The sequence below is a fragment of the Phoca vitulina genome, unplaced genomic scaffold (genome assembly GCF_004348235.1).
Source record: "Phoca vitulina isolate PV1807 unplaced genomic scaffold, GSC_HSeal_1.0 scaffold3, whole genome shotgun sequence".
In the NCBI taxonomy this organism is placed as follows: domain Eukaryota; kingdom Metazoa; phylum Chordata; class Mammalia; order Carnivora; family Phocidae; genus Phoca; species Phoca vitulina.
The window spans coordinates 55,724,042-55,750,016 of NW_022589706.1; the positions used below are offsets into that span (position 1 = coordinate 55,724,042).

General features: G+C 42.6%; 2 protein-coding genes and 1 long non-coding RNA gene across 3 annotated transcripts in view; 1 reads left to right on the plus strand and 2 right to left on the minus strand.

Moving 5' to 3' along the window:
- Positions 1 to 5,993: 5,993 nt before the first annotated feature.
- On the minus strand, positions 5,994 to 7,779 carry LOC116628250. Its single transcript, XR_004298602.1, has 3 exons — positions 7,551 to 7,779; positions 6,867 to 7,334; positions 5,994 to 6,145 (listed from the first exon to the last, which is right to left on the minus strand). It is a non-coding gene; the product is annotated as an uncharacterized LOC116628250 (long non-coding RNA).
- Positions 7,780 to 8,446: 667 nt separating this feature from the next.
- Positions 8,447 to 12,700, plus strand: STBD1 (starch binding domain 1). Its single transcript, XM_032400574.1, has 2 exons — positions 8,447 to 8,906; positions 10,798 to 12,700. Exons 1-2 carry the CDS (start codon positions 8,702 to 8,704, stop codon positions 11,655 to 11,657), a joined length of 1,065 nt encoding a protein of 354 aa, XP_032256465.1. The 5' UTR covers positions 8,447 to 8,701; the 3' UTR covers positions 11,658 to 12,700.
- A 26-nt stretch (positions 12,701 to 12,726) lies between these two features.
- The window catches only part of CCDC158 (coiled-coil domain containing 158), a 100,683-nt gene continuing 87,434 nt past the window's right edge, over positions 12,727 to 25,975 (minus strand). Inside the window, exons 20-24 of the mRNA XM_032400573.1 lie at positions 25,423 to 25,482; positions 21,629 to 21,696; positions 19,829 to 19,987; positions 17,778 to 17,885; positions 12,727 to 15,150 (exon numbers count right to left, since the gene is read on the minus strand). Coding sequence (XP_032256464.1) covers positions 15,074 to 15,150; positions 17,778 to 17,885; positions 19,829 to 19,987; positions 21,629 to 21,696; positions 25,423 to 25,482 — 472 coding nt within the window. The 3' untranslated portion in view covers positions 12,727 to 15,073. The remainder of the gene's footprint in view (positions 15,151 to 17,777; positions 17,886 to 19,828; positions 19,988 to 21,628; positions 21,697 to 25,422; positions 25,483 to 25,975) is intronic.

A 25,975-nucleotide genomic window follows, 5' to 3' on the forward strand; every position in this document is an offset into this window, starting at 1 on the left:
TTCAAGACCATAGATACTAATAAAATGTTGTTAATAACTACAGAGTGATAAGTTTTTGAGTTTTTATTACCTTTGTTGTTAATGTAATTTATTTATAAGTATATTTAAGTTTTAATAATGACTGTGTTTACCAACCAGCTCACGAAATTCCTGAAAATTTCTCAATTGACTTTTGTGATCTGGTACAGACTGTCTCTAGCACATTACTGATGGCAAGATTCAAGGCTAGGAAAGACGTGAGGGGTGAAGAATGAAGAGAATTGGCTACCCCAACCCTCCACCTGCCCACCAAAGTTACTCTCTTTAATCTGTTTAAATACTTGACCTTAAATATGCATGTGTTTTTGAAACTCTGTAGTGTTGAGTATTTTCAACTTACATAAATGTTATTGTACTAGAAATCTTATTGTTTCTTACCTTTTGTCACCCTCATGTATTTAAGACTTAATTATGTTGCAATGTGCAGCTCTAGTTCATTGGTCTGTCTACTGCGTAGTATTTCATAGGCATCCACCATGTTTTACTTAGCTATTTCCCCACGATGGGCAGCTAGGTGGCCTTAAACTTACTGTTGCCCCAAATAACACTGTGTGTCTTGTGCAAAATTTTCCCTGGGCCGAACATGTTCAGGAGTGGGATTACTGTGTCATGGGGTATATGAATACTTAAATTTCACAAAATTCTTCCAGATTATTCTCCAGATTGTTTCTACCTGTTTATTCTCATTAGCAACATCACATCTTCTTTCTAATATTTGGATGTAAAATGGTATAATATCATCGTTTTAATTTGCCTTTATCTGTTTACCAGTATTCCTGCACCTTTTTGCTAGCCATTCATTTATTTAACTAAAAATTACTGTACATGCCTTTTATGTTCCAGGCACTATTCTAGACCCCAGGGAAAAGCATCCCCTATTCATTTTACATTGGAGTTTATGTTTTTGTTTTCAATTTTTGGCAATCTGTCAGAGTTCATTATAGATCCACACTTTTTTTTTTTAAATTTTTAAATTTATTTGTCAGAGAGAGAGAGAGAGAGAGCACAAGCAGGGGGAGCGGCAGGCAGAGGGAGAAGCAGGCTCCCTGCTGAGCAAGGAGCCCGATGCGGGACTCGATCCCAGGACTCTGGGATCATGACCTGAGCCGAAGGCAGACGCTTAACCCACTGAGACACCCAGGCGTCCCTATAGATCCACATATTATTCCCTTGTCAGTTTTAATAACACAAAAATCTCCCCATCTGGATCTGTCTGCTAACTTTGGCATCCTTCAATGATTAGCCTTATTTTGATAAGGTCAAGAAATATTTTGGCTTCCTATATTATGCAATATCACAGTGATAGTCTCCTGGATTTTGTTCAATTAGCTATTAGTGGTTTTTGTAGTTTTGTAGTAGTTTTACCATTTACAGGTAGTGCTTTATTCCATCGGGAGTCCACAAAGTTGTAATCTAACTTTCTTTGAATACAGTGAGCTGGATTTCCCAACACAGATTTCCCTTTTCTCTAAAGTCTTCATCATTTCACAGAAGAAGAGATCTCCGCATTGAGTCTATTCTAGAACTAAGATGAGTCAGAGGTTTGCAAACATTTGCAGTTAGAAAATGTCCCTGTGAAATCTGAAACTGGGCAGCTCCCATGTGACTGCTTTGCAGAAAGGTTTGGCTTGTGGTTCATGTTCTGGGGAGGAGCAGAAGCCGGAGGCTTGACAGCAGCAGACAGGTGCTGCTGGTGGTGAGTACAGCTCCCTGAGGAGGCGACGGCTTGCAGAGAGAGTGATTATAAATTAGGAACAAGGCTGAAATTCATTGTAAATGTTGGAATACCATCCAGAGGCGTTCTCTGGTGTCACACATCCACATTTGCACACTCACCTCTAAAATGTATGCTTTGAAATTTGGACATGGTTTAGTAGTCAGCCGTGAGGATTCAGCATAGCTAGAGTTTCAGAGCCTGGGTCCTGGGAGGTCAAATACTGGGTTCAAAGCCCAGCTCAGTCACCCAGCAGCTTTTTGACCTTGGGTAGCTTACATCTCTCGGGGCATTACATGAGATCATCCTTATAAAGCACTTAGCCTAGTGCCAGTATACACGGGGTATTCAATGAAAAAAGGACAGTTAAAAGGCCTCTTAGATAATAGACTTTGCATTCCAGGGAACACAAAGAATAAATGAACTCTGGCCCTCGAGGAATGTATGATCTAGTATGGGGATGAGATAAACTACGAAAATAATTATACCAACACAGAAAACCCCTATTTTGTTTCTAAGACAGTTACAATATGTAATTCTTTTCTTTGAAGTCTGCCAACATATCAGTTTGAGGGCTGGGGAATGGGACTGTGGACTGGGGTGAGGTTTCATGGAAGTTAAGTGGCTTCTAGGAAATCTCTAGACCAATGAGTGAAGGTTCCAGCGGGAGTCCCAGTTTGGCTGGAGTGCAGATCAATGTAAGAGAATGGCCTGGAGTGGTCCTTGGGACTGTGTCATAGAGACCTTGAAGGCTACAGTGGGGTTGAAGTTAATCTGGTAGACGCAGGAGATGCCCTGTGGGGAGCTGCTCTGTAGGAGGATTAAGTCCGGAGTGGTTGCAGAGTGGATCACAGCCAGAGGGGAGGGAGGTGCAGACAGGAACTGGGAAGCGGTTGTCTGGTCGGCTGGACAGTTAGGTGGGGTCTGGGTGGGGGTGAGGGCCCTGGAAGGTCGGGGAAGCTCGGAGCACAGCAGAGGCCCAGGACTGAAGACTTAACATGATCCAGGAGGGACAGGTCTCCCAACAGGTGATCTCTTCTCTCGGTGGCGATTTCCTCTGCTTTCCTTCAAACCTCAGCTGGACCTCCTTTCTCTCACTCAGCTGATAACGTCGTCACTCCCTGCCTCCTTTGTACCTCAAATGTTTCTTCTGTTCATTCTTTCCTCTTTGCATGCCTGTTTCCTCTCCTTCATTCATCGCAGGCCAACCCTTCCCCTGGTGTTCCGGAGCCACCTTCCTCTTCCCTTATGGGATTGCCATGAAGCTTGTCCTCACATCTTCAGGTGTGGTCTTAGCCTTAAAACCAACACTGCCAGTTACTTTACCAGCAAAATGGGTTTGTTCCGGAATAGTAGAGAATTGCAATGTGAAACAATCAAAGCCAGCAAAACCAGAGGCTAGTCTGAAGAACAAAGAAGAGGAACACCCTTTCATAGAGGAAAGGGGGGCAGCTGGGAGGTCTATTAATAACAAAAAGTCCATTGGAGGAAACTGGGAAGTGGAAGCATAATGGCTTTTCCTTGGCTGAGTTGTGACAGTCTCTCATTGGCGGGACTCTTGCCGCGGAAAGAGAAACATTTCTTCCTCCCGCTGGGCTCGTGCCGTAGGCGCTCAAGTAGAATCACCGCTGGGTCCTTCTCTTCCCATTGCGTCAGCAGCTGACCACAGGTGGTAGGCTGAGAGAGCTCCCGCTTCTCCCCTCCCGACTCCATTTTAAAGGAGGTTTCCTTTTATTAATTTTCAGTCTTCACTGGCTCTTTCCTCCTTACAATCATGCCCAGGTAGGTCTTTCTTGGTCTGAGAGAACTTCCTTTGGACCTTGTTCTGGTCTTAAGGGACACTTCTAGTTCTCTCCTACCCCTTGCCTCCAGATTTCTTGAGAGAAGGCTAACCTATGAAGGTTGGACTTCATAGCCTTACCCCCATTTATACCTCAGCCTTCCAAAACAGAGTGCATACCCTCACAAATACTGAAGTCACCGAAGACCTCGTATAGGTCAAATCCAACCATTTCTTTTTAGTCCTCTATCCTCTTAAATTCTGCTGAGCGACACCCCTGTTGTCCCCTCCCCACCACCTTCTTGCACGGACTTTGGAAACAAGTCTCCCTATTCTCTCTCTTCCCTAACTCTTCCTTCCCATCTTCTTTAATCCCCTGGCCTTGCAAACAAAGCTGCTTTTAATTGTTTTGTCTTCATCCTTCCACACACAGGAGGGAGAAATCTTTTCTTGCATGAAGTTAAAGAAAAAAATAATGTTACATAAAAGTATACACATACATATAGATATATTAACATATTATATATAAGTAAAAATAAATATAAGTGGCCTTTAGAAGTCCATCATTGACTCCCTAATATGCATATTGGACATTTTTAAGTTACATATATATGAGATATATATATGACACATATAAAACCTTAAAATATCCATCCATATCTATATCTATCTATTTCTACTCTATTTAATAGAATAGTAACCAATTAGAAAATGAGCACTACATTATGACCCCTAAAATGTAATATAAAGACATAATAGCAACGTAAGTAGCCATAGGGAGGCAGCTTTCCAGTCTGTCTTCTTGAAATTATGCCTATGGCTGAAGCACGTTGATTTCCCTTTGTAACGTTAATCTCTACCACAGATTTCACTGTCCCCTCTCTGTGAGGAATATCCAATTTCTCATTAAACAACATGCCCCCAGTTCCAGCTGCCTGCTCTTGGCTCAAGTTTAATACATCCCAGCAGAATGCGTCATCTTCCTCCTGCTTCTACTGAATCTGCTTTCCTTTTCTGTTTCCGTCTCCCTAGGCTCAAAGACTTCCACATAAAGGCAACACTATTTGCACCCATATAGTGATAAACATGGTACCGTTAGTGCGGGAAGCATGTTTTTAGATTCTGTAGCCACAGACCTCCAAGAAATATGGTAGTGAGTGGAGTATTGCTTTTTTTTTTCTTTTTAAAGGAGCAACACAGAAATCAATGAGTCAACATTTAAGTTTAGAAAAGCCAAAAGGAAGGCCAAATAAATAATGTTCTTTTAAAATGTTGCATGAGAAAGCCGATACAAAGTAAAAAGAATTCTGACGGGTGGAAAGAACTGTATCATTTATTGGTTATATGTTAATAAATAGCAATTGATGACAACAGTAAATCTTTACTAAGAACCTTCTAGTTATTAGAAATGGATAGTGGGGCTTGCTTTCTATGATTTTACAGATCCTCTGGGATTTCATTTGTGAGCACATTGCTAAAGAAACTTTGACCAATGAGCAGCTCATAAAGTTATCAGTGAGGAAATAAAAAGAAAATGTTCAAGAATTTTCATACTATTCATAAAACCACTCTATTGGCTTTAGAATTTGTAAAATTCAAGGACATCCTATGTCCTTTTCCTATGTCCTATGACATCAAGTTTTACTTTGACAAAAGGAGATAGAATAATTCTAAAATTTTCTACAAAATTCTATTAAAAAAGAGATCTATAATAGTCTTATGACTTACGAATGAATTAGTAAGACATTCACTTTCTTAAAAATATACCTTTGATACCACTTTTTATTATTTTCAACTTAGCACAAGATTTTTTTTTTTTATCTTAAAGCTGCCTGGATTGAGATGAATGGGTGGTTGCTAGTGGTTTTAAATTTTAGAGGTCTTAAAAAGTTCATCATTGACTTCTAAATAGTTTAAGACATGAAACCTACTTGACAGAAAAAAAGTAGTATCTACATTGTGCTAAAAAATGCAAATAGAACCTATATGAAGAAGATGGCATTTAAGCTCTAGCCTGGGAATACATGGAGCTTTTTTATTTATTTATTTATTTATTTATTTATTTATTTATTTATTTATTTATTTATATTTTTTATTTTATTGTTATGTTAGTCACCATACAATACATCATTGATTTTTGATGTGGTGATCCACGATCCATTGTTTTCGTATAACACCCAGTGCTCCATGCAGTACGTGCCCTTCTTAATACCCATCACCGGGCTAACCAATCCCCCCTCCCCTCTAAAACCCTGTTTGTTTCTCAGAGTCCATAGTCTCTCATGGTTCATCTCTCCCTCCAATTCCCCCCTCCCCATTTTTCCCTTCCTTCTCCTAATGTCCTCCGTGCTATTCCTTATGTTCCACAAATAAGTGAAACCATATAATTGACTTTCTCTGCTTGACTTATTTCACTTAGCATAATCTCCTCCAGTCCCGTCCATGTTGATGTAAAAGTTGGGTATTCATCCTTTCTGATGGCTGAGTATACATGGAGCTTTTAATCCATTCACTCAATCTGTACTTTTTGAGGGACCACTCTGGGAATGCTCTAGGTGCCAGGAATTTAGCAGAAGACAAAGGACAATAAACCCTCCTTTCAGGTAGTTTATCTGAGGATAAAGAAAGAAATCAACCAGAACAAATCATGGATATTACAGTATATTAGAAGTGATGCCCTAGGGCGCCTGGGTGGCTCAGTCGGTTAAGCGTCTGCCTTCAGCTCCGGTCATGATCGGATCCAGTCCGACATTGGGCTCCCTACTCAGCGGGGAGCCTGCTTCTCCCTCTGCCCCTCCCCCCACTTGTGCTCTCTCTAGCTCACATTCCCTCTCAAATAAATAGATCAAATCTTATGGGGCGCCTGGGTGGCTCAGTCGGTTAAGCGGCTGCCTTAGGCTCAGGTCATGATCCTGGGGTCCTCGGATGGAGCCCCACGTCCGGCTCCCTGCTCAGCAGAGAGCCTGCTTCTCCCTCTCCCTCTGCCTGCCACTCTGCCTACTTGTGCCCTCTCTCTATCTCTCTGTCAAATAAATAAATAAAATCTTAAAAAAAAAAAAAATCAAATCTTAAAAAAAAAAAAAAAAAAAAAAGGATATTCCTAAAATGAAAAAGAGAAAAAAAGAAAAAAAGGTTATAGGGAGGAGGGGGTTGTAATTAAAATTGGGATTATCAGGGAAGGGCTCACAGGGCAGATGAGCCTTGTGCAAACACCTGGAGAGGGTGAGTGAGAAAGGATAGCTATCTGGATGCATGTGTGCAGACTCATCCACTCATCTTTCGGGGCCCAGGACAAGCCCCCCAATTCCCCTGCTTACTGAAATCGCCACCTACCAATCTGGAGTGGTTTGCCTGGGTCTCCAAGCCACTCTAACGCCGGCTTCAGATCACACGCGAGAAGCTCCTGAGGAAGCTGCGAACTAACAAGGTCTTTTTGTCATGAGCTACAGAGCAATTGGACGGTCCTGGGCAGAGGCTCAGGGGATGTTTGACCAATCATCCCGACTGCTGCTTTGGAGAGTAGCCTGTAGGGTCTCCAGGGTGGAAGCAGGGAGCGCAGAGGGAGGTGACGGCAGTAATCCAAGTGAGAGATGCTGGTGGCAGCCCAGGGTGTCACAGCAGAGAAGCAGAATTCTTCATATCGTAGTTTGAAGAAAGAGTGGCAGTTTGCTACTTTCTGCCTACTGGGAGAGGGGAAGAAAAGAGAGCGGAGGACGACTCCAAGTTGTTGGTGTGCCAGCCCTGGGGAAGGATGTGGTCGCCACTCCCTCCGAGATGAGGGAGGCGGGGCAAGCAGCGGGCCTGGGGAGAAGACAGGGAGTCAGACCCCAGGGGGCTGGGGTTGAGCTGTTAGCGTCCAGGAAGAGAGGCCCAGTGCCGTCCCACACCGTCGCCCTCCCCCCTCCCTTAGGACCGTAGGAGTTGTGACCCGAGGGAGGCTCGCACCAGCCCTCCAGGAACCGGGTCAGGGGCTGCTGTGTGCCTGAACATGGGGCACATTGGAACGATTCGCCTTACCAGAGGGACCCATTTTACTCGTTATTCCCAGGCGGTATTAGCCAGCTGTGGCCTTAGCAGCCGGGTGTAGAAATGCGCTTCCAGCGAAAGGCTCCGGCCGCAGACACAAACGTGGGAATTAGCAGCTCGAAGCCGGTGTGTAAAGCTATCAGATCAACAGAGTGAATTGAGAAGACAGTGTGTCTAATTCTTACTTAGCTCCCATGGTGGGTGGCTTGTGAGGATCAAATGAAACATACATTACCTGGCACACAGCGCTTAACAGAGAGGGTTGCTGTTTTTATTAATAAACCCATTTGTAGGAGCTTGTCCCTGGGCAACATCCAGTCCAGACAAGGGGGCACGCGTTTTGTGACACCCCCCCCCCCCCCCCCGCCCACACACACACACAGAGGTCGAGGAAGAAGCAACGGCTGGATGTGGTTGAGATGACTGGCACGGATAGATGGCTGGGTCTCAGGCCAATCCTTTCATTTTACCAGGGGGTGGCGGAGGCTGGCGGGAAGCTCGGCGCAGCAAACCGGCGACCGAAAGGGCTTTCCCCGCCCGCCGGCCGCTGTGCTCCCCGCCTGCCCCACCCGACCCGGCCCGCTACCCCTCCAGCCAGAGCCCAAGCCCGCGCCTCCCCAACGCACGTCGGCCTCTCCCGCGTCTAAGTTCCCGGAAGCCCCGGTCCGTGGCTGGCCGCGCCGCGGCTGACAGTCCACGGGGAGGAGGCGCCGAGGTGCCCGGCGCAGGCCGAAGCCGGAGCCGGCCTCACGGGCAGCTGGAGCGAGAAGGAAGGGCGGCGGGGCAGGGCTCGGCTGGCGCGCGGCAGCGGGGCGCACTTGGGCTCTCTCCGCGCGCGGGCCACACGGGGAACGGAGCACCCATGCACCCGCCAGCCACGGGCGGGGTCGGGAATGAACATGCTGGAAAAGGAGGCGGTCGAGTCTCCGCCCGGCCGGAGCCTGGGGCTGCAGCCCCGGGGCGGGCAGTGGGGCGGGGCTGGGAAAGTTGAGTATTAGTCGCCGAGGGCTGGGCTCCGCGCAGGAGCGCCGGCCGCCGGGACCGTAGAAGGCTGGGGCGGGCGGGGTAGGTGTGGCTCTGCCTGCGTGACCCGAGCCCCCGTCCCGGTTGCCGTTGCCTCCCGCAGCTGCAGCCTCTCAGCCATGGGCGCCGTCTGGTCCGCCTTGCTGGTCGGAGGGGGCCTGGCCGGAGCGATTTTCGTGTGGCTGCTGAGGGACACGGGGAATGAGAGCGACGCGGAGCAGAAGGACGCCCCTCTTGGGGACGCTGCGGCTCCGGGAGGCGATCAGGATGGCGCCGAGGGACTGAGCCCTGGACCTTCCAGGCGGGAGCTGGTCACCAAACCAGGTATTCTTCCTCCCACGTCTCGAGGGCAGATCTGCCAGGGAGCTTTTGAAGTTCACCGAGGGAGGAAAAAAAACCCACCTGGAGTTTTTCTCGCGGCCCCTCCCCGCGGACTAGCCTCCCCTGTCCGGGGCACGACCCTCCCCACGCCTCGCATTTTCCCCGGTGCGCACGCGCCGGGCAGGTTTTTCGCCTCACGGAGGCCCCGGAGGTTCCCTGACCCATCGTCCGAGGGCAGCGCCCGGCAGACTCTCTGCGCCCGGCGCCCGCCCGGGAGGACCTGTCTGGCCCCTCCGGCCGGGGCGGGGCGGGCGCGGGGGCGGAATGGGCTCCTGCGCTTGGCGGCGCTTGGCGCAGTGCGGGCGGCTGCAGCGGCGGCGCCCCTTCCGGGCCTTACAAAAGGAGTGCTTAGGTTCAGGGGGATCCTACAACCCTCTTCAATCTCCGACCGAGCAGGGACACTTTCTCAGTCCCAATCCTCCCATCCCTCACCCCTTGGAAGAGCCGGGTTTGGGAACACCCAGGCTGTGAGCACCTCCCGCTATCTGGACGCTTCTGTCAGGAAGGCAAAGTTCAGGTTGGACTCTGGTCATGACAACCTCAGCTGAAGCCTTAAGGCTGCATGCTGGCCACCCATTTCAGAGCTATGGGCCCCGACAGCGCAGGGTTGTCTAAGACCCCGGGAAGGGACGTACGTAATAAGAGGACCCGACACCGATGAGTAGAATTGACATCCAGGTTTATGTGTGTACATGTTAGCAAATGTGTACTAGCCAAAGTAAGAGCACTGGCAGAAACCCTTAGCTTTCAGTGCCCTCTCTTGGCCAGCTGCCCATGCCTGGACTCCAGCCGAACGGTGAAAATGACGTCTGGGAACTTTATTTTTAGTGGAGTATGTGTTCACGTGTAACCATTTGAAAATCTGCCTCTGTGCTTTTCCTGGGATTGGTTTGGGATGAGCAAAGAGCTCATTTATCTTCTTCTGAAAGCCAGCCTCATGTTTTAGGTTAGAAGACTGGGAATTCAGGGTAATATTTATGTCTCACAACTCCACCATTAAAAAGAGGTAATATATTAAACAAGGCCAACCCCCAACCCCAAGAGAAAACCCCCGTCTGTGCTGATTGTATGACTTTGGAGATTTCGATCTTGTAGGGAGCTATTCGGAATGTCGGTAAGGTGGCCAAGAAGGAAACTGACCCTTTAGGGAGCTTGGATTGTGCACTGTAAGAACATTTTTTTTTTTTTAAGTATAAAATGGGAGGGGATGTAAAAAGCCTACCTTTTGTTGAAGAGGTTCCTGCTGCATATGGGGTTGGCAAGGAGAAACCAGCCCTCTCTCCCCACCATCACCCCCAATTCTTGCCCAGTGATTCACTGCCATCCTTTGTATCTGCCCACAGCGACAGCAGCTGGGGATCTGCCCACATCTGTGAGAGCTGATCCTCGGTCTGCATGCAGTTCCTAGGAGTACAAGTGTACTCTTAGGGTCTGTGGGGTAGCCACGAGGATCTTTGCCCCGAAGGCGGAACAGCATTTTTTGATGATAGAAGCTGAACAACATGGCTGCATGCCACCATGGCCTGGACTGCGGAGATTGAGGACCAGGACAGGGTTACAAGGCTGCCTCTACAACTCGCCACTTCATTTACACTCTTGTGTGGGCACCCTGATGTGCCTTTTATTGCTGGATATGCATGCATATTCTTAGAGTACACTGTTGGTTCAGTTAGTGTCTGAACTCCGTAATTAAGTACTTATTTTGAATCAAGATGGATTTTGTGAGCTGCAGGTAGATTAGTGGTGAAGTCTTCAATAACTAAACCTATTTTCTCGGCCTTTCTTCTCACAAGAACTGCCTAAGACTATTAACATTTTCCCTTTGGTTTTTTAGAGCATCTTCAAGAAAGCAATGGATGTTTGGTTTCAGAGACCAAAGGCCATGGTAACTTACAGGATGCAGCATGGAGACTGCAGAGTCCTTCTGGAAAAGACAGTGATTGTGACAGTTCAAGAGAGCATGTTCCTTCTGGACAGTTTCCAGACACAGAATCTCTAGCTACATCGGAGGCTGGTAACTCTCGGGGTTACTCTGAAGTTTCAAGAAATGAAAGCCTTGAATCTCCTATAGGAGGATGGGGATTCCAGAAAGGACAAGAGGCACTTGCTAAAGTAGCTTCCTGTTTTGCAGAAAAGTTGTATTCTAGCAACCTGGTCATTGACAGAGCCAAAGAAGTGAGCCTTGCACAGTTGAGCAATCAGGACCGGGCCGACAATGAGGACTGGGAAATGGTGTCCAGGCACTCATCTTGGGGAGATGTCGGTTTGGGTGGCAGTCTTGAGGCTCCAGTGTTAAGCCCAAACCAGGGAATGGACTGTGGCAGAAGCACTGTTATGGAACCAAGAGGTCAGGGAGTGGATGTGAGCCGAAAAAAGGTAGCAGCGGTGTCTTCAGGGTCTCAGCGAGTCAGTGTCCAGTTCCAGGTGCATTATATCACAAGCACTGGGACGCAATTCATTGCAATAACCGGAGACCACGAGAGTCTTGGGAGGTGGAAGGCCTACATCACACTCCAGCGTAGCAAGGATGGGTTCTGGTTTCGTTCTGTGCCCCTGCCCGCAGATACGGTGGTGGAATGGAAGTTTGTAGTGGTAGACAATGGGGAGATTACCCGCTGGGAAGAATGCAGCAACAGGTTCCTCGACACTGGCCACGAGGATAAAGTGGTTCAGAAGTGTTGGGGGATTCACTGATTCAGTGTTTCAAAGTACCAGAGAGGCTGTTGCAGAAGCTGGAAAAAGCTAAGTTTGTGGAGCACACTGAATAATTTTAAATAAAGGAAGTAGAACTCCAAATTTAGCCATCGGCGTTGTTTCAAATTTGCCAGTGGTTTTTGTCTAATGTGCAGAAATATATATATGTAGGTAATGCTTTCAGTGAGCGTGGCCTTTTTTCCCCCATGGCATTGATGGGTGGATTTTTGCTGATCCATCATTACTTCAGGGCTTGGTCCTCTTGGGGCATGACTTGGCCACGCCTCAGGTGTGGATTGGCCAGGACACACACACACCACCCAGCTGCACAGGGTTCAAGCTTGAGCCTCTGGCTGATCCTTAAGCCCAGGAGTGAAGCAAGCCTCTTTCGAAAAGAGCTGCTTTCCTGTTGGTACAACTGGAGAAACTCTCTCTTTACTACATGCACACTTTATATTTAAAAATAATTAATGCCATATGCACTGTGATCAGAAATATCTGGTCGCAAATATGATTAGCAAGGATGTGAAGACTTCCCAGTGTTTTTTGTTTTGTTTTTTTTTGCTTGATTTTACCTGCTAGCTGTGGTTTGAAGGTAGCAAGTAAGTCTTTGTCTTAATGATGGCAAACTGGTGTAGAAACAAGGGGCCTAGTCAGAGTCGGTCATTGGGAGGAGCCCACGAGGAGAGGGAACGGGAATGCCATTAAGGTGTAGGCTGAGTGAGGTGTCCTGCATGATGCTCCTAGAGGTCTGGGAGGTCCAGGTACAGCCTGACTGCAGGGGGGGGGCACAGCTGGCATTTACCTCTAGGGCCTTTGTAGGACCGTCTCTCCCCTTGCCCCTCCTCTCTCATGGGTCTGGACTGACAGATAGACTGGTCCATAGCAGTCATTTCTCCTGCCCTCTCCTTTCAGACCAGTAGCTATCTTGGGTAACAAAATTATAACAGAACAGTGATACAGAAGTACATCTTTGTTCTGAGAAGAAATAAAATATTTAAACTTTATTATAACTGAACAAATAAAATCTGAGTTTTAATATCTTTATTGAGTGTCTGAATTACTTGTCTAAACCTTAGTACCATAATAGCTTAGATGTAAAATAAAATACCAATATTTTCCTCCACTAATAACAGACATGCAGAAAAAAAGCAAACATCAGAGGCAAGAGGAGTCCATTTTTCTCCTCTCTTTGGAGAAAACGTTTTAGATTTAAAAAAAAAAAAAAAAAAACAACTTTACCTTTGTTTGGAAGGACATTATGCATGCCTGTACTTGAATTTTTCTGTTAAAACAACTTGTAATAAGTATAACATCTTCTGGCGAAACACAGCATTTAATCCTAGTTACAGGTGGTCTTTGCTGAAAAGAGCATAAACCCAATGGAAAATGGTATTAGGAAGTGCTTAAAAGAACAGGACAGTTTTTGGCTCATGCAGCACTTGTATATTAAACTCACATATACTTTTTATATTCTTCAGAATGAATTTCACATTCTACCAGTAAGGTCTTCATAGGGCATTTACTGTTACTTCACAGAATGCCCAACATTTCTATTAGGTAAAATTAAAGGTAAAACAGTTTACAATAAAAGTATCTTTAGAGTTCTTTCACTAGCAATTTTATCATTACCTGATGAAATAAAAATTAATCTTTCAGTAAAACCAATTGATGTAAGAGATACATATAATATCAAACTTCGTATTTTAAAAGAGTGTTATAAAACTGGACAGGCTTAGAGTGTAACGCTGCCCTTTGGAGAAGAAACTGGAGGCCTTAGCTGACTATCAGCGCTGCTGGGCCTAAGGCCATCTGCTCTCACAGACAGACACCATACGCGTTGAGAAGGCTGCACCAGAAGCCTATTTCGTGCTCACGAAATACCTGCAGTGGCTGTTTCTGGCACAAGGGCGGCTCTCCTTGCAGACTGTCTCCCAGGCTGCTTCTGTCCTGGGGCTCTGCCACCCCCACGACCTCACTGTCCACCGTACCCAGCTCACGGAAGAGGAAATTACGTAAGGAAGGACACAAACGCTTACTATTCTTCTGGCCAGAAAGTGCCACATATTGCTCCATCGGCAAGTCTTTAGTGAGAACCAGTCAGGAGATGTGAGGGGAGGCAGGGCTGGGAGAGAGCCTCGAGCAGGGCAGCCGTGCCCCAGTGGCATCTGTACTGTGCAACAGGAGTACGGACTTTTCTGGACAGCTGTCCTGCCACATCGTCCTGCTGTCTCCGGCACGAAGACCAGAAAGACAGATTAGAGGGTTAGAACTTTCAGCCCCACCCACCGATCTCAGAAGGGGGGTGGGGGGCAGCAGATTAAGCTCTACAGAAGAAGATTGGATGAGCTTCCAGGTTGGCAAACACATCTAGGTCCTGGGAGGGTGACGTGCCCTGAGAGATTACGTAAGGAAGGACACATGTACCAGAATGTCCTACTTTGCCCTGTGCATCTCTTACATGTGGCTGTTCCTGAGCTGTTTCCTTGAAAATAAGTTGGTAATAGTAAGTAAAGCACTTTCCTGAGTTCTGTGATCTGTTTGAGCAAATTAGTGACACTGAGGAGGGGTTGGGGGGAACTCCAATTCATAGCCGGTCAGTTAGAAGTATGGGTGGCCCAGGACATGCAATTGCATCTGAAGTGGGGGCAGTCTTTTGGGACTGAATCCTTAAACCTGGAAACTGATAATAACACCAGGTAGTTAGTGTTAGAATTGAATTGACTGCTAGGACACCTAGCTGGTGTCCACAGAGAATTGGTTATTGGTGTTAGAAAACACTCCACATACAAAACCCCCCTAATCTAAGAAAATCTAATCAAGGCAGACTTTATCCATTCAATCTAGAAGTTACCCACTGGCTGAAGAACACATTTTTTTCCTTTCTTTCTTTGTAGTTATTAATCTGTAATAGAGAAACCTTTCCAAAAGTTTTAATTAGGGGCCCCAATGTTCTGTTATCTGATGACATTCATTGATAAAGACGGAACAGTGAGTTCAGGGTCACAAAAGGAATCCCTGTAGTATGTTGGAGTTTGTCCTTTTGTTCTGGGCATTATACCACATATTTTACTTGCATGTGAAGTTTTTGGTTTTGTTTTTGTTTTTAAAGCAGAAAAGAGTATTGCTTAAGCACCAGTAAAGATAATAAAAAACACATAATTATTCCAGCACACTAGTCTTAGCACCAATTAATATCTTATAAGGTATGCATTTCTTTCACATCTAGCTAGAACGGTTTAAAGTTTTACTGTGAGAGCATTCAAGAATAGTTTATTTCAAAATAGAGTTTACAGGACAGGGTATCTTTTATTCAATTTTCACATAAAAAGAAAAAAAGTACACAGGGCACTAACTATAAGCACCACCACAATTAATTGGCCTCATCATTCTGTAAAGAAGAGGCAAGCAATGTATCATTTTAGTAACATTTTTTCCTGGTCTTTCACTTTCTGTATCCTCTTTTCTTGATTTCTGATCATTGAAGACATTGCTGAAAATGTTGATAAAACAAAGTTAGATTAGCAACATCTGCTCTGGCTTTAAATTCTATAATGTGCTTCTTAAAAGGTCAGCTTGCTACTATAGAATAGATACGTTCTGAGCTCAGGAAGTTCTTAAACATTTCAAAGTAGCATATTTTTGAAAAGACTGATATTAAATAGCTAAGGGTAAATCTTTACTCTTTCAGTTGTTTTAAATGAACATAATTATTATAGAGGTAAGACATACTAACTGTAAATAATTTGAACCGCTCAGAAGGGCACAAAGAGAGACGAAGGTGAAGGTCAGTATTTGTCTCTGCTCCCTCAATCTGCTGAACCCCCCTCAGAGGCCATCACGGAAAACAGTTTGGTGAATATACTCGTGTGCACGCACACACGCACGCGCACACACACACACTTTGCTTTACACAAATGGAAATATGTGGTATGAGCTGTTCTGTAGCTTGCTTTATTCACCTAAAAAAAGTCAACATTTTTCCAGTTCAGCTCATGTTTTGTTATGACTGCACAGTATTCCATTATATGGATGTACCAACATGTTAGTAAATAAAATTTTAAAAAGTGGATTTCTCGTGCTTCTGACTATGGAATGAAACAGTCATGGGGATGACAGGTACAGCAAAGGGAATTATTGTCAGTGGTATAGTAATTGCGTTGTATGGTGGGTGACAGGATATTAGCCACACTTGTGGTGAGCACAGCATAAAGTACAGAGAAGTTGAATCTCTATGTCCTACACCCAACACTAATGTAACATTGTCAACTACACTTCAGTAGAAAAAGCTGCTTTCTCAGTGCAGAGGATCATAGGGGAAGGGAGGGAAAGCTGACTGGGAAGAAATCAGAGAGGGAGACAAACCATGAGAGACTCTTAACTCTAGGAAACAAGCTGGGGAGGGGGGTGGGGGGATGAGGTAACTGGGTGATGGGCATTAAGGGGGGCACGTGATAGAATGAGCACTGGGCATTACATGCAACTGACGGATTGTTGCACACTACATCAGAAACTAATAATGTACTATATGTTGGCTAATTGGATTTAAATAAAAAAGTTGCTTTCTTATTTTCATAAACAATGCTATTTGTAAACAGGCTTTTATGTGTTTGTACAATTTTCTCTTGAATTAATTGCTATAAGTGGAATTTCTGGGTCAAAACATATGTGCAATTTAAATTTTGATAAATGCTACCAAAATTCTCTCCAAAATATCTGTTTCATAATTTCCAAGAGACATTCCATCCAGACAATGCATCAAATAAAAAGGTCTTTTTATTTTTTAAACAGACACAACACGTCTCCCACTTAGGTTATTACATTATTATCCTGAGTGTATACTCAGATATATACTCAGAAATGAAGTCAAAATGTGAATAAAAACGGGGCCAATAAGATAATGCATCCTTTAAAAAAATCACAATAAACTTAAAATCAGATGTTTTTCTTGATGTATATACACAGGGATCTGGGATTATCAGAAGGGATTTGGAGTTTTCCCTAATAACAATTTGGTATAGCCTTAACATATTAAAAAAAAAGTGGGCTTTGGAATCAGCAATCGCAGAGATCAAGTCCCAGCTCTACTACTCATTGTGTGACTTAGAACTTACTGACTGATTGTGATGTGATCTTCAGTTTCCTCCTTTTCAACTGACCTGATATTAGTACCCACCTCCCTGTGTTGTTGTGAGGCTCACATAAAGAAAATATAAGTCAAGCACAGAGTACAGCACTTGGCACGTAGCTGGTAAGTGCTCAGTAAATACTAATAGCAGCTGTTATTTCTGTTATTATTAGTAAGGTTAAATTTACTTGAGGAGGAATTGTTCTTAGAAAAATATTTATTATTCTTCATCTAGCAACTTATATTCCCTAGGGACGGAAAGATGGACTAAGAATAACAAGTATACTCCAAAATTATTTCTCTCTGACAAAGGCTCCTGGATTCATGAATTTATACCAGAAAAGCATAAAACATGATAGCCCTCCCAAATCCATGGAACATATCCATAACCTCCCACATCCATGGGAACACCCACTTGGAACTTATGCCCCAAAAGTTGCCTCCCATCTGCAGAGTACGATAGTTTCTCAATCCAATAGCTTTAGTACATTTAAAAGTAGTTTCTCTTTTTTATTTAGTGATTCACTGGGTGGCACAGTCTCTTCTAGCCTATGCTAATTTAAATCCTGTGTAAAGGTGAAATCAGGTTATTTTGTCTTCTAGCTATCAACTGCAATCTTATCCTGACTACTGTCATACAAATGCTTGGTACAGACCTCACAGGGACAAGAAAGACAGTGTGTGGGAAAGTCTCATGTGAAAAACTGCTTGAAACGTGTGCTACTGAGGGTTGGTCAGCAGTGTTCTCGTCCGTATTAGATGACAGAGTAGAGTGGGGCTTAGGTGACCTGCCCGGGGTTGTACTTACTTACTTACTTACTTAATAATTAATTCAGGGATTACTCATGGCTAAGACCTTCATATTTTGACTAAGATTTCTGAATTGCTTATTCCATATCCTCTTCAGCGGCTCTATAGATAGGAGGCTTAACCTGAAGGGAAGGTGAGTACTCTTTTGAGCAAGGAAGATCTTTCTGAAATGTACACAGTACCTTGGTTCTTCATCTGTAAATCTTCTACCAGAGTTTGCAAGCTTTCCAGTCTGTTCTGAAGCTTCCTGCATGTTTTTCCTGTTGTTTCTATTGGCTGAGACTGTGAAGCTATTAGAAAATTGCTTAGATGTGATATTAAAAGTCTGTTTGGTATTTTAGAAATCTTCCAATTACAGGTTAAACAACCTTTCCTTTAAAATAATGGAAACTTTAAAACACTATTTAAAAATAAAGAAGTGTTTTATCTAAATACTGCAATACTAGCTTATTTCATTGTTTCAAACCAATCTGATTTATTATTATTTAACTACATAGCATTAAATGGGATGAGTGAGAGGAATACTTTAAATTTAATGATACGTTCTGCATTATAAATGACAGCTTTCCATACCAAACCTGAGTAGCTCCGTTAACTTAGGGTTTGGAAGAGCAAGATTTTTTTTTTTTTTTTTTTTAAAGATTTTATTTATTTATTTGAGAGAGAGAGACTGAGAGAGAGAGCACATGAGAGGGGGGAGGGTCGGGAGGGTCAGAGGGAGAAGCAGACTCCCTGCCGAGCAGGGAGCCCGATGCGGGACTCGATCCAGGGACTCCAGGATCATGACCTGAGCCGAAGGCAGTCGCTTAACCAACTGAGCCACCCAGGTGCCCTGGAAGAGCAAGATTTAATACTGACACTGGCAACAGTTTTGAATGTGCATGAGACCAAGTGCCCGTGTTGGTGGCTGTGCCCTGAGTGAGGACAGTGTTATATGGTGGGGGCAAGGGTGCGGACGCTGACATGGCCGCAGTGAGCCTAGAATGAACGTGGCACTGGCAGGTGAAGGGGGCTAGAAGCATGTCAGCTAAACTCTAATAAGTGTGCTCAGTTTTGCCAATCTCTAAAAAGATTGACTGGCAATCTTGAAGTTTTAATTTTGATCTTAGTCCCTGACTTGCTGTATAATCTTGAAAATATTTTTTGGTGGCTCATTTTCCTATCAAAAAAAGCCCCTTTTCTGTGCAGATATTAGTATTAAAGGCAATCATCTAAGAATTATTCTAGTTCAAGAGGACGAAAAACAGTTCCCGAGATAGTTTTCACATAAATAATATATGGTGTTTGATGAGTATCTGACAATAGAAAAAAATGCCATGCTATTAGGTAATCACAAATTAATAATGAGGTGACCAGAAGTATTGTTCTACTCCTGCAAGTCCCTGCTCTAATAGTTAAAGGATTTGCTGCTCTAAAGTTTTTAAAAATACTAAAGGATAACTTAGAAACGTAAGAGACGAAGGAGGACAAAATGCAGAAAAAAGATGGTAAAAAAGAAAATGTATTAACATCTGTGATTAGGTTGTGGTTTTCGTATTTTGGGGGGAATCTAGAAATGTGTGAGGCAGAGAATTCCTAAAGACTACAAGCTGCCTGAGCAGTGATGCAACCGTTTGCGCAGTTTAGCCCTCGTCAAAGGGGATGCTGCTGAGAGCACTGCGGTTGCCTGCGCTGCTGTCATAGACGGAAAAACATTTCACATTCAATTCAACATATACATACATCTATCTAACGTCCACTTAAATCTAACTCAAACCATTTTTCTCATCTGTCTGAGCAAATAACAAATGAACTTAAAAATTTAAAAATGAGAACATTTTGACAAGTTTGTATGATTGATACTTGCACTTACAAAGGCTGAGACTGAAGAGAGCCATGGTTTTAAAGAACGTAAATAAGATAAGTCACAGCATTTATAAAAAAAGACCCAAATTATAGTAAAATGGGGGGGGAAGTTAATTACTCATGTCAGAGAAAGGAAGAGAAAATATTCACATATAATATTTCTGCATATTTATTAAGGAGTGTGTGAGTGTGTGTGTGTGTGTGCACACGTGCACACACAATAGCGGTTTTATTTAAATAAGGCTCACTTAAGTTACACAGCATCAGTTAGGGCTTGCACATAAGAACATCATGTAAAATCTTATTAATTCTGATTATGGAAAAGAACTTTCAATTCACCAGAGCAGGAAATCAATTAATCTCATCAGTGATACCAAACCATTCTTACCTTTAACAGGATCAGGTGAATGAACAGGTTTGGTGGATCTATATTGTGATGTGGAACCCACTGAATCTTCAACTGAACTAGTTAGGAGTGAGTGAACTGGAGACTTCTTAGGAGAAGAATGGAATGAACGAGAAGCTGAATTTTTCACAGATGGACTTGCTAAAATTTGGCAAGAACAAAAGTAAAGGACAGAATTAACTAAAAATAGTATAGTGCGCCTCTTAAAAAGTCAAACTTTCATGAGAAAATGTTCCCAAACAGTTCCTGCAGAAAAACAGGAACTGAGAGAATATATCACCAGCAGATTTCCATTAAAGGAAAAATTCAAGGCATAAGAGTAAAATGATACCAGATAGAAAGTAAAGTATAAATATGTGGGTATATCTAAATGGATATTAGCTATAAAAACAATGCAAATTATCCACTGTGGTATTCACCTTTATAATTAAAATACATATGTGACAACAATTGTATGTAATTTGAAAGGATAGTGAATGGAATTAACATGCTCTAAAGTACTCCCAACACAGGCAAAAAAGTAAAAGCACTCATTTAATCTAATATGTTGTAGTCTCTTGTAATTATTAAAACCACAGTAAAAACATGTAAGTGAAGTAAAAAGCATTAACTTCAAATAAATGCTCTTTTTCTTCAAAATATTAGTTTGTAAAGATTTCTCACAAGTTAAAGATTATTTAAAAATTAAGAATTTGCATTTATTTTATTTAAAATTATTGTTTTGATTTTAGATATAGATTGACAATCTTCCATTAAAAACAAGAAACCACGGAAACTTATCTTTCTCCCATCTCTTTTACTTCACACCTAATTTTTCCCTATTTACGTTATTATTGTCCAGATTTATAGCTAAACTTCTGTTGAATAACTATCATTTTCAGTTTCATTCTTTCCCCCATTCATTTTATTCTGTTCTATAGGAAGACCAATTATAACTTCCAAATCTAATATACTCTCTGTAATTATTTTTCATCTTTCTTTTGTGTAATTTTCTCTAGGAAGTCCATCAAGTTTATGTGATTTCAGTCATGCCTATCCTATTTATATTTTCCCTAGGGCTTTCCCCTGTAATGACTTTATTATTCTTTTCCATTTCTAGTCTGTTATGCCATTTTGTTTTTCAACAGATTCTGGTATCTTCCATTTTCTTCCTTGATCTCCCTATTTTATAGACAGGATTATACGCCTTTGGAAATTATGAAAAGAACCATCTGTCTCCATTCTTTTTTCTCTTTTCATCCATTCAATAAATATTTGCTGAGCACCTGCTATGTGCCTGGGATATATCAGGAAACCAAACAATTAAAGACATTTGCCCTCGTGCAGCTTTTGTCTAGCAGGAGGTGACACAGTCATCTTTATGAACAACATAAATTAGTAATTTACATATTAAAAAAATACTAAGTGTGATTTTAAAAAAGAAACAGGGTGACTGGGAGAATGGCAGAGTTACAACTTTTACAGAAGGTGGTAAGAGTAGTCTCACTGGGTAAGTGACACCTAAGCAATGGCTTTAACGGAGCTGAGGGATTAAGCAACATGCAAGGAACAGTGGTGTAAAAGCCTTAGTATAGAAGCTGCCTGGCATGTTCAAGGAACAATTCAAGGGAGGATGAAGCAGAGTGATGAGGGTGGGGGGTGGAGAGGAGGAGGAGGAAGCGAGCCTGGAGAGTTAATGGGGACTTATAGGCTACTGTAATACCTGCCTTCTACTCTCATGAAAATGAGGAGCCACTGGAATTTTAGACAGGCCCAATTTCTGTACTTTCAGTGAATACTCACCTGTGGATGGGAATGTAAAGCAACTAGATGGATCTTCCAAGTCTCCTGCGTGTAATGTGACGGGCTCTCTGGAAGCATAAGGATGGTCATGCAAACATTCCATTCCACAAACACAGTGTCAAGATTTATGGACAGAAGCAAGCTAACACACATAAAAGTGATAACTTAAAATATAAACTAAAGATGGCAGTTACGATCCTAAAGTGCAGAAATCCTAAAATACCCTAAGAGGGAGATCCAAAGTTACATTATCTTTATGCCTTCAGGACCCAGGAACATTTTGCAGAACAGAAATGTAATAATATTGGTTAGAAGATTCATTTTTTGTAATAATAGCTATAAAACCCAAATATTTCTCTCATGGATTTCAAGAGACACAATCCTAGTAACTTATTAAAAAAAAAAAAAAAAGACAAAAAAAGGAACCTCTCTTGGCAACAGTAGCATTACTTTACAAAACTATCAGACTTATTTAAATCAACAAGTTGAAATCAACCACACTGTTCTCTGTGGTCTGGGTAATGGTGTAAGAATAGGATGGTAGTGGTTCCTTTGAAGGGGGTTTGTGATGTCAACACTGTTTTCATTATAATACTACTAAGATATTATCTGCTTTTTAATGTTCAGTCCCTCACAAGTATACAGTGGAGTTTCCCAGAGGCTCCACGGTATCTGATGTCACAACAGATTACATGCAGATGCAGATATGAGAATCCAGCTGTCTTTTATTAAGCCACACGTTAAATTGTAAAACAATGCCTTCCCCCAAATTTTTTGTTTGGACAAAGTTATTTTTTATAATAAAGTGCCATTATGTTAACATGTAATAAACTTAGTTATTTCTAAATGTATATCACAATGTTTTAAATTTTTAAAATGCTTAATATAAAAACTTATTTTCCAATACTCAGAATAGCAATAGAAATGACCTACACAAACAGAAGTTCTTAGGAATCTTCAATATTTGTGACTACAAAGGAGGCCTGAGACCAAAAAGTTTGAGGATAGCTGTATTAGGAGAAAAGCTGTGGAAAGGAAGGCTGTGGCTATATTATGCATAGCCTTAATTCTCAGGGCAGATTGTTTCTGCTGCAGTAGGCAGTGGGGTGCCTTTGAAGGTTTTGGGGCTGGGAAACAGACATAGTCTGAGGTGTGCTTTAGGCAGATCAATTTGAAAATGATATACAGAAGTGACTGGAACGTGCAAGAGACTGGAGATTTCAAAACATCCACGCTAAACACTGTCAAGGCCACCACAAGAGCCTAATGAGAAAGGGAGCGAGGCCTAAAGCAGTGTGGCAGGCTGAAGCATGGCCGCCATGTATATCTGCTTCTGAACACCCAGAGCCGACGAGTGTTACAGAGAATCTGCATATGTGATGAAATCAAGGGTCTTGAGATGGGGAGATTATCCTGGGTTATCCGGGAGGTTATCCCAAGCGTCTATAAGGGGAGGAAGGGGGAGATTTCATTCGGAAGCGAGAAGACAATGTGGCAATCTCAGCAGAGAGACTTGAAGATGCTATGCTATGCTGCTCTCTGCAGATGAAGGGAGAAGCCATGAGCCAGAGTGCAAGGAATGAAGCTCTAGAAGCTGGAAAAAGGTAAGGAGATGGATTAACCCCAAGAGCTTCTGGAGGGAGTGTGGCCCTGCCAACATCGTGACTTGTCCCAATGGAACTGACTGAGGACTTTCAGCCTCCTTGGAAATGTAATTTGTGTTGTTTTAAGCCACTAATTTTGTTACAGTAGCCATAGGGAATTAATACAGAGGGGTTTGAGAGGATGTACAAAGAAGAAAATGGATTTGAGAACTGCTTTAGAGTCAAAATTAATAAGATTTAGTGACTAGAGAAACGAGACAAAGGAGAAATAAGAATCAAAGATAATGTTAAGAGTTTAAGCAGAGGTGCCCTGAAAATCAGGGTGCCATTTACAGAAACAGAAGATGAGATGGGGGGGAAGGTTTTGTGGAATGATGGCCTTTGCTTCGTCTTGGTCATTATGATCTTCAGGTCAGTATGTTTCAGCTCCTGAAATATCCATATAGAGATGTGTAAAAGGGAGCTAGATGTTTCGAAGTCTTTATTGGAAACCTCCCTTAGGGCATAATGTTGCTCATTGTTATAATAACATAACAAAATAAGAAAAGTCAATTCTCTACAAAACTTCTGAGAGATGTGGCTCTCAGAGTAATTCAAGCACAAATCCACATACAGAAGTGCTCATGTCTTTAATTTTTTATTCTGTTCCAGGTATATGGACTATATTGATTTAACTTAAAAGGTTGCAGAAGTTTCTAAATGAAGAAACGTTGCCATAAGATATTGAGTAAAGCAAAGATGCCGCAATGACAGTGAAATGTTGTAGTAAAACAGCAACGGTGGTATTCTTTCTCATTTTTTTACGTGTGAGTTTTAAAAATGACCAATTTGCCACAGTAGAGAGCATTCAAGTGCTTCCTTAATTTTCTAGTATGATTCATACTTTTCAGAGCTTCTATAAAATATCTGAAAACCTCTTCTTCCCGGGGCGCCTGGGCAGCTCAGTCAGTAAAAGGTCCGACTCTTGGTTTGGGCTCAGGTCATTATCTCAGGGTCATGAGATCGACTCCTGCCTCAGGCTCCACTATCAGCGGGGAGTCTGCTTCAAATTCTCTCTCCCTATCCCCCACCCCGCTCCCATACGTGCGTGCTCTCTTTCAAATAAATAAAATCTTAAAAAAAAAAAAAAAAAAAGAAAGAAAGAAAACCTCTTCTTCCCATTTGAACACAGGAAGGGGCCAGGTCCAGCTTTTCCTCCCCAATCTCTCTCTTCACAAACACATCATTGCTGAAAGAAACAGGTTTTTCTGGTCATAGAAAAACTAGAGCAGAGCGTCACACATTTTAGGGGAGTAGCCCCTCTGTGCTCCATGCCTAGGATTGGGCTCTTTCCCAGGGAGCTCGGTCTAGGTACACAGATGTGGTCACACACCTGAGCTCAGGGGGCAGCAAGACCTGAGTTCAAATGTGACTCCACTGTTTACAAGCTGTATGACTCTGGCAAGTTGCTTAAGCAATCTGAGTCTTCATTTCTAATTCATATATGGACATAATAATGCCTAAGTCAAAGATTAAGTTAGATAGACTAAATAAGTCTAAAGCATCCAGAAAATGTAAAAATAAAAATATGCAGTAGATAGCTATAGATATTATTAATAGGTTCTATGTAGTGTCACACACCTAGGGGAGAAGAAAATCAAAACTCATTTAAAAGAAAGATATATTTTAATCAAAAACTAATGATGTAATATATGGTGATTAACATAACAATAAAAATTAAAAAAAAAAGAAAGATATATTTTAGAAAGATTCAAGTTTATTGTATATATTGATCAAGCAGTGGAGACAGTAAGAAAATATTTATAATACTGTCTTAATTCATTCACTAAACAAATGTTTACTGAATGACTACTCTGGTGCTGAATATACAGCAATGAATTAGCCTCCACCTAACAGGATTTAAACAGAATTCATTTTCATAGTCTTAGGATATAAGAAAGGCTCTGATATCTCTATTTTTTTTTAGGTGGTGAAAATAGAAAAGATAAAAGTAAGGTTTTTTTTTCCAGGCAGTCAGTCAATAAACAGATGTTAAAACTGTAAGCCCATGTCTGTCTTGCCCACTGTTACATTCTACAGACCTAGCGTGGAGTGTGGCATGTAATGGGCAGCTAACCATCTACTGAATTAATGAGTAAAGAGTAGAAATGGGGACTCATACAGTCAGGGACTGGTAAGATCATTTCTTACCTGCTGAGAGTATCACTGGATTTGCTACCTTCAGTGGAGTCCCTTAATGAGTTGTTGCTTCTGTTGGCAGAAGGGTGGGAGAAACAAAGAGTACACAGTGTTATTTTTACTTAATGATAAAAGTACCTGTTCCTCTGAACACTGCTTTTACACCAACGCTGATTCAAAGAGTGAGACTGGGGCACTGGCTCTTCCAGGTGGAGAAACAATGTGAAGAATAGCTTGAAGACGAAAGGAATTGACTCCTTTTGGGAACCAGGAGTAGTCTGTTTTGGTTAGAGCACACTATGGGAGTAAAGCGGGCTGGTGACAAGTTAGGGAGCTCCCTCAACTTCAGACTGAGAGACCAGGTCACTAACACAGCAGACAGTGAGGAGCTGATGAAGGCCTGAGAGCAATGTCCTCTGGTCTTACATGGATAACAGATTAATATTAGCTTTTCCTTCTTGGCTAAAAATAAAAGAGGTTGTCTCTGTTGAGGGGTTATGGGTTTCATTTCTTTATGCTCTTTTTAGGACTTCATTTAAAAACTTAGCTCTTCAATTACTGAGGA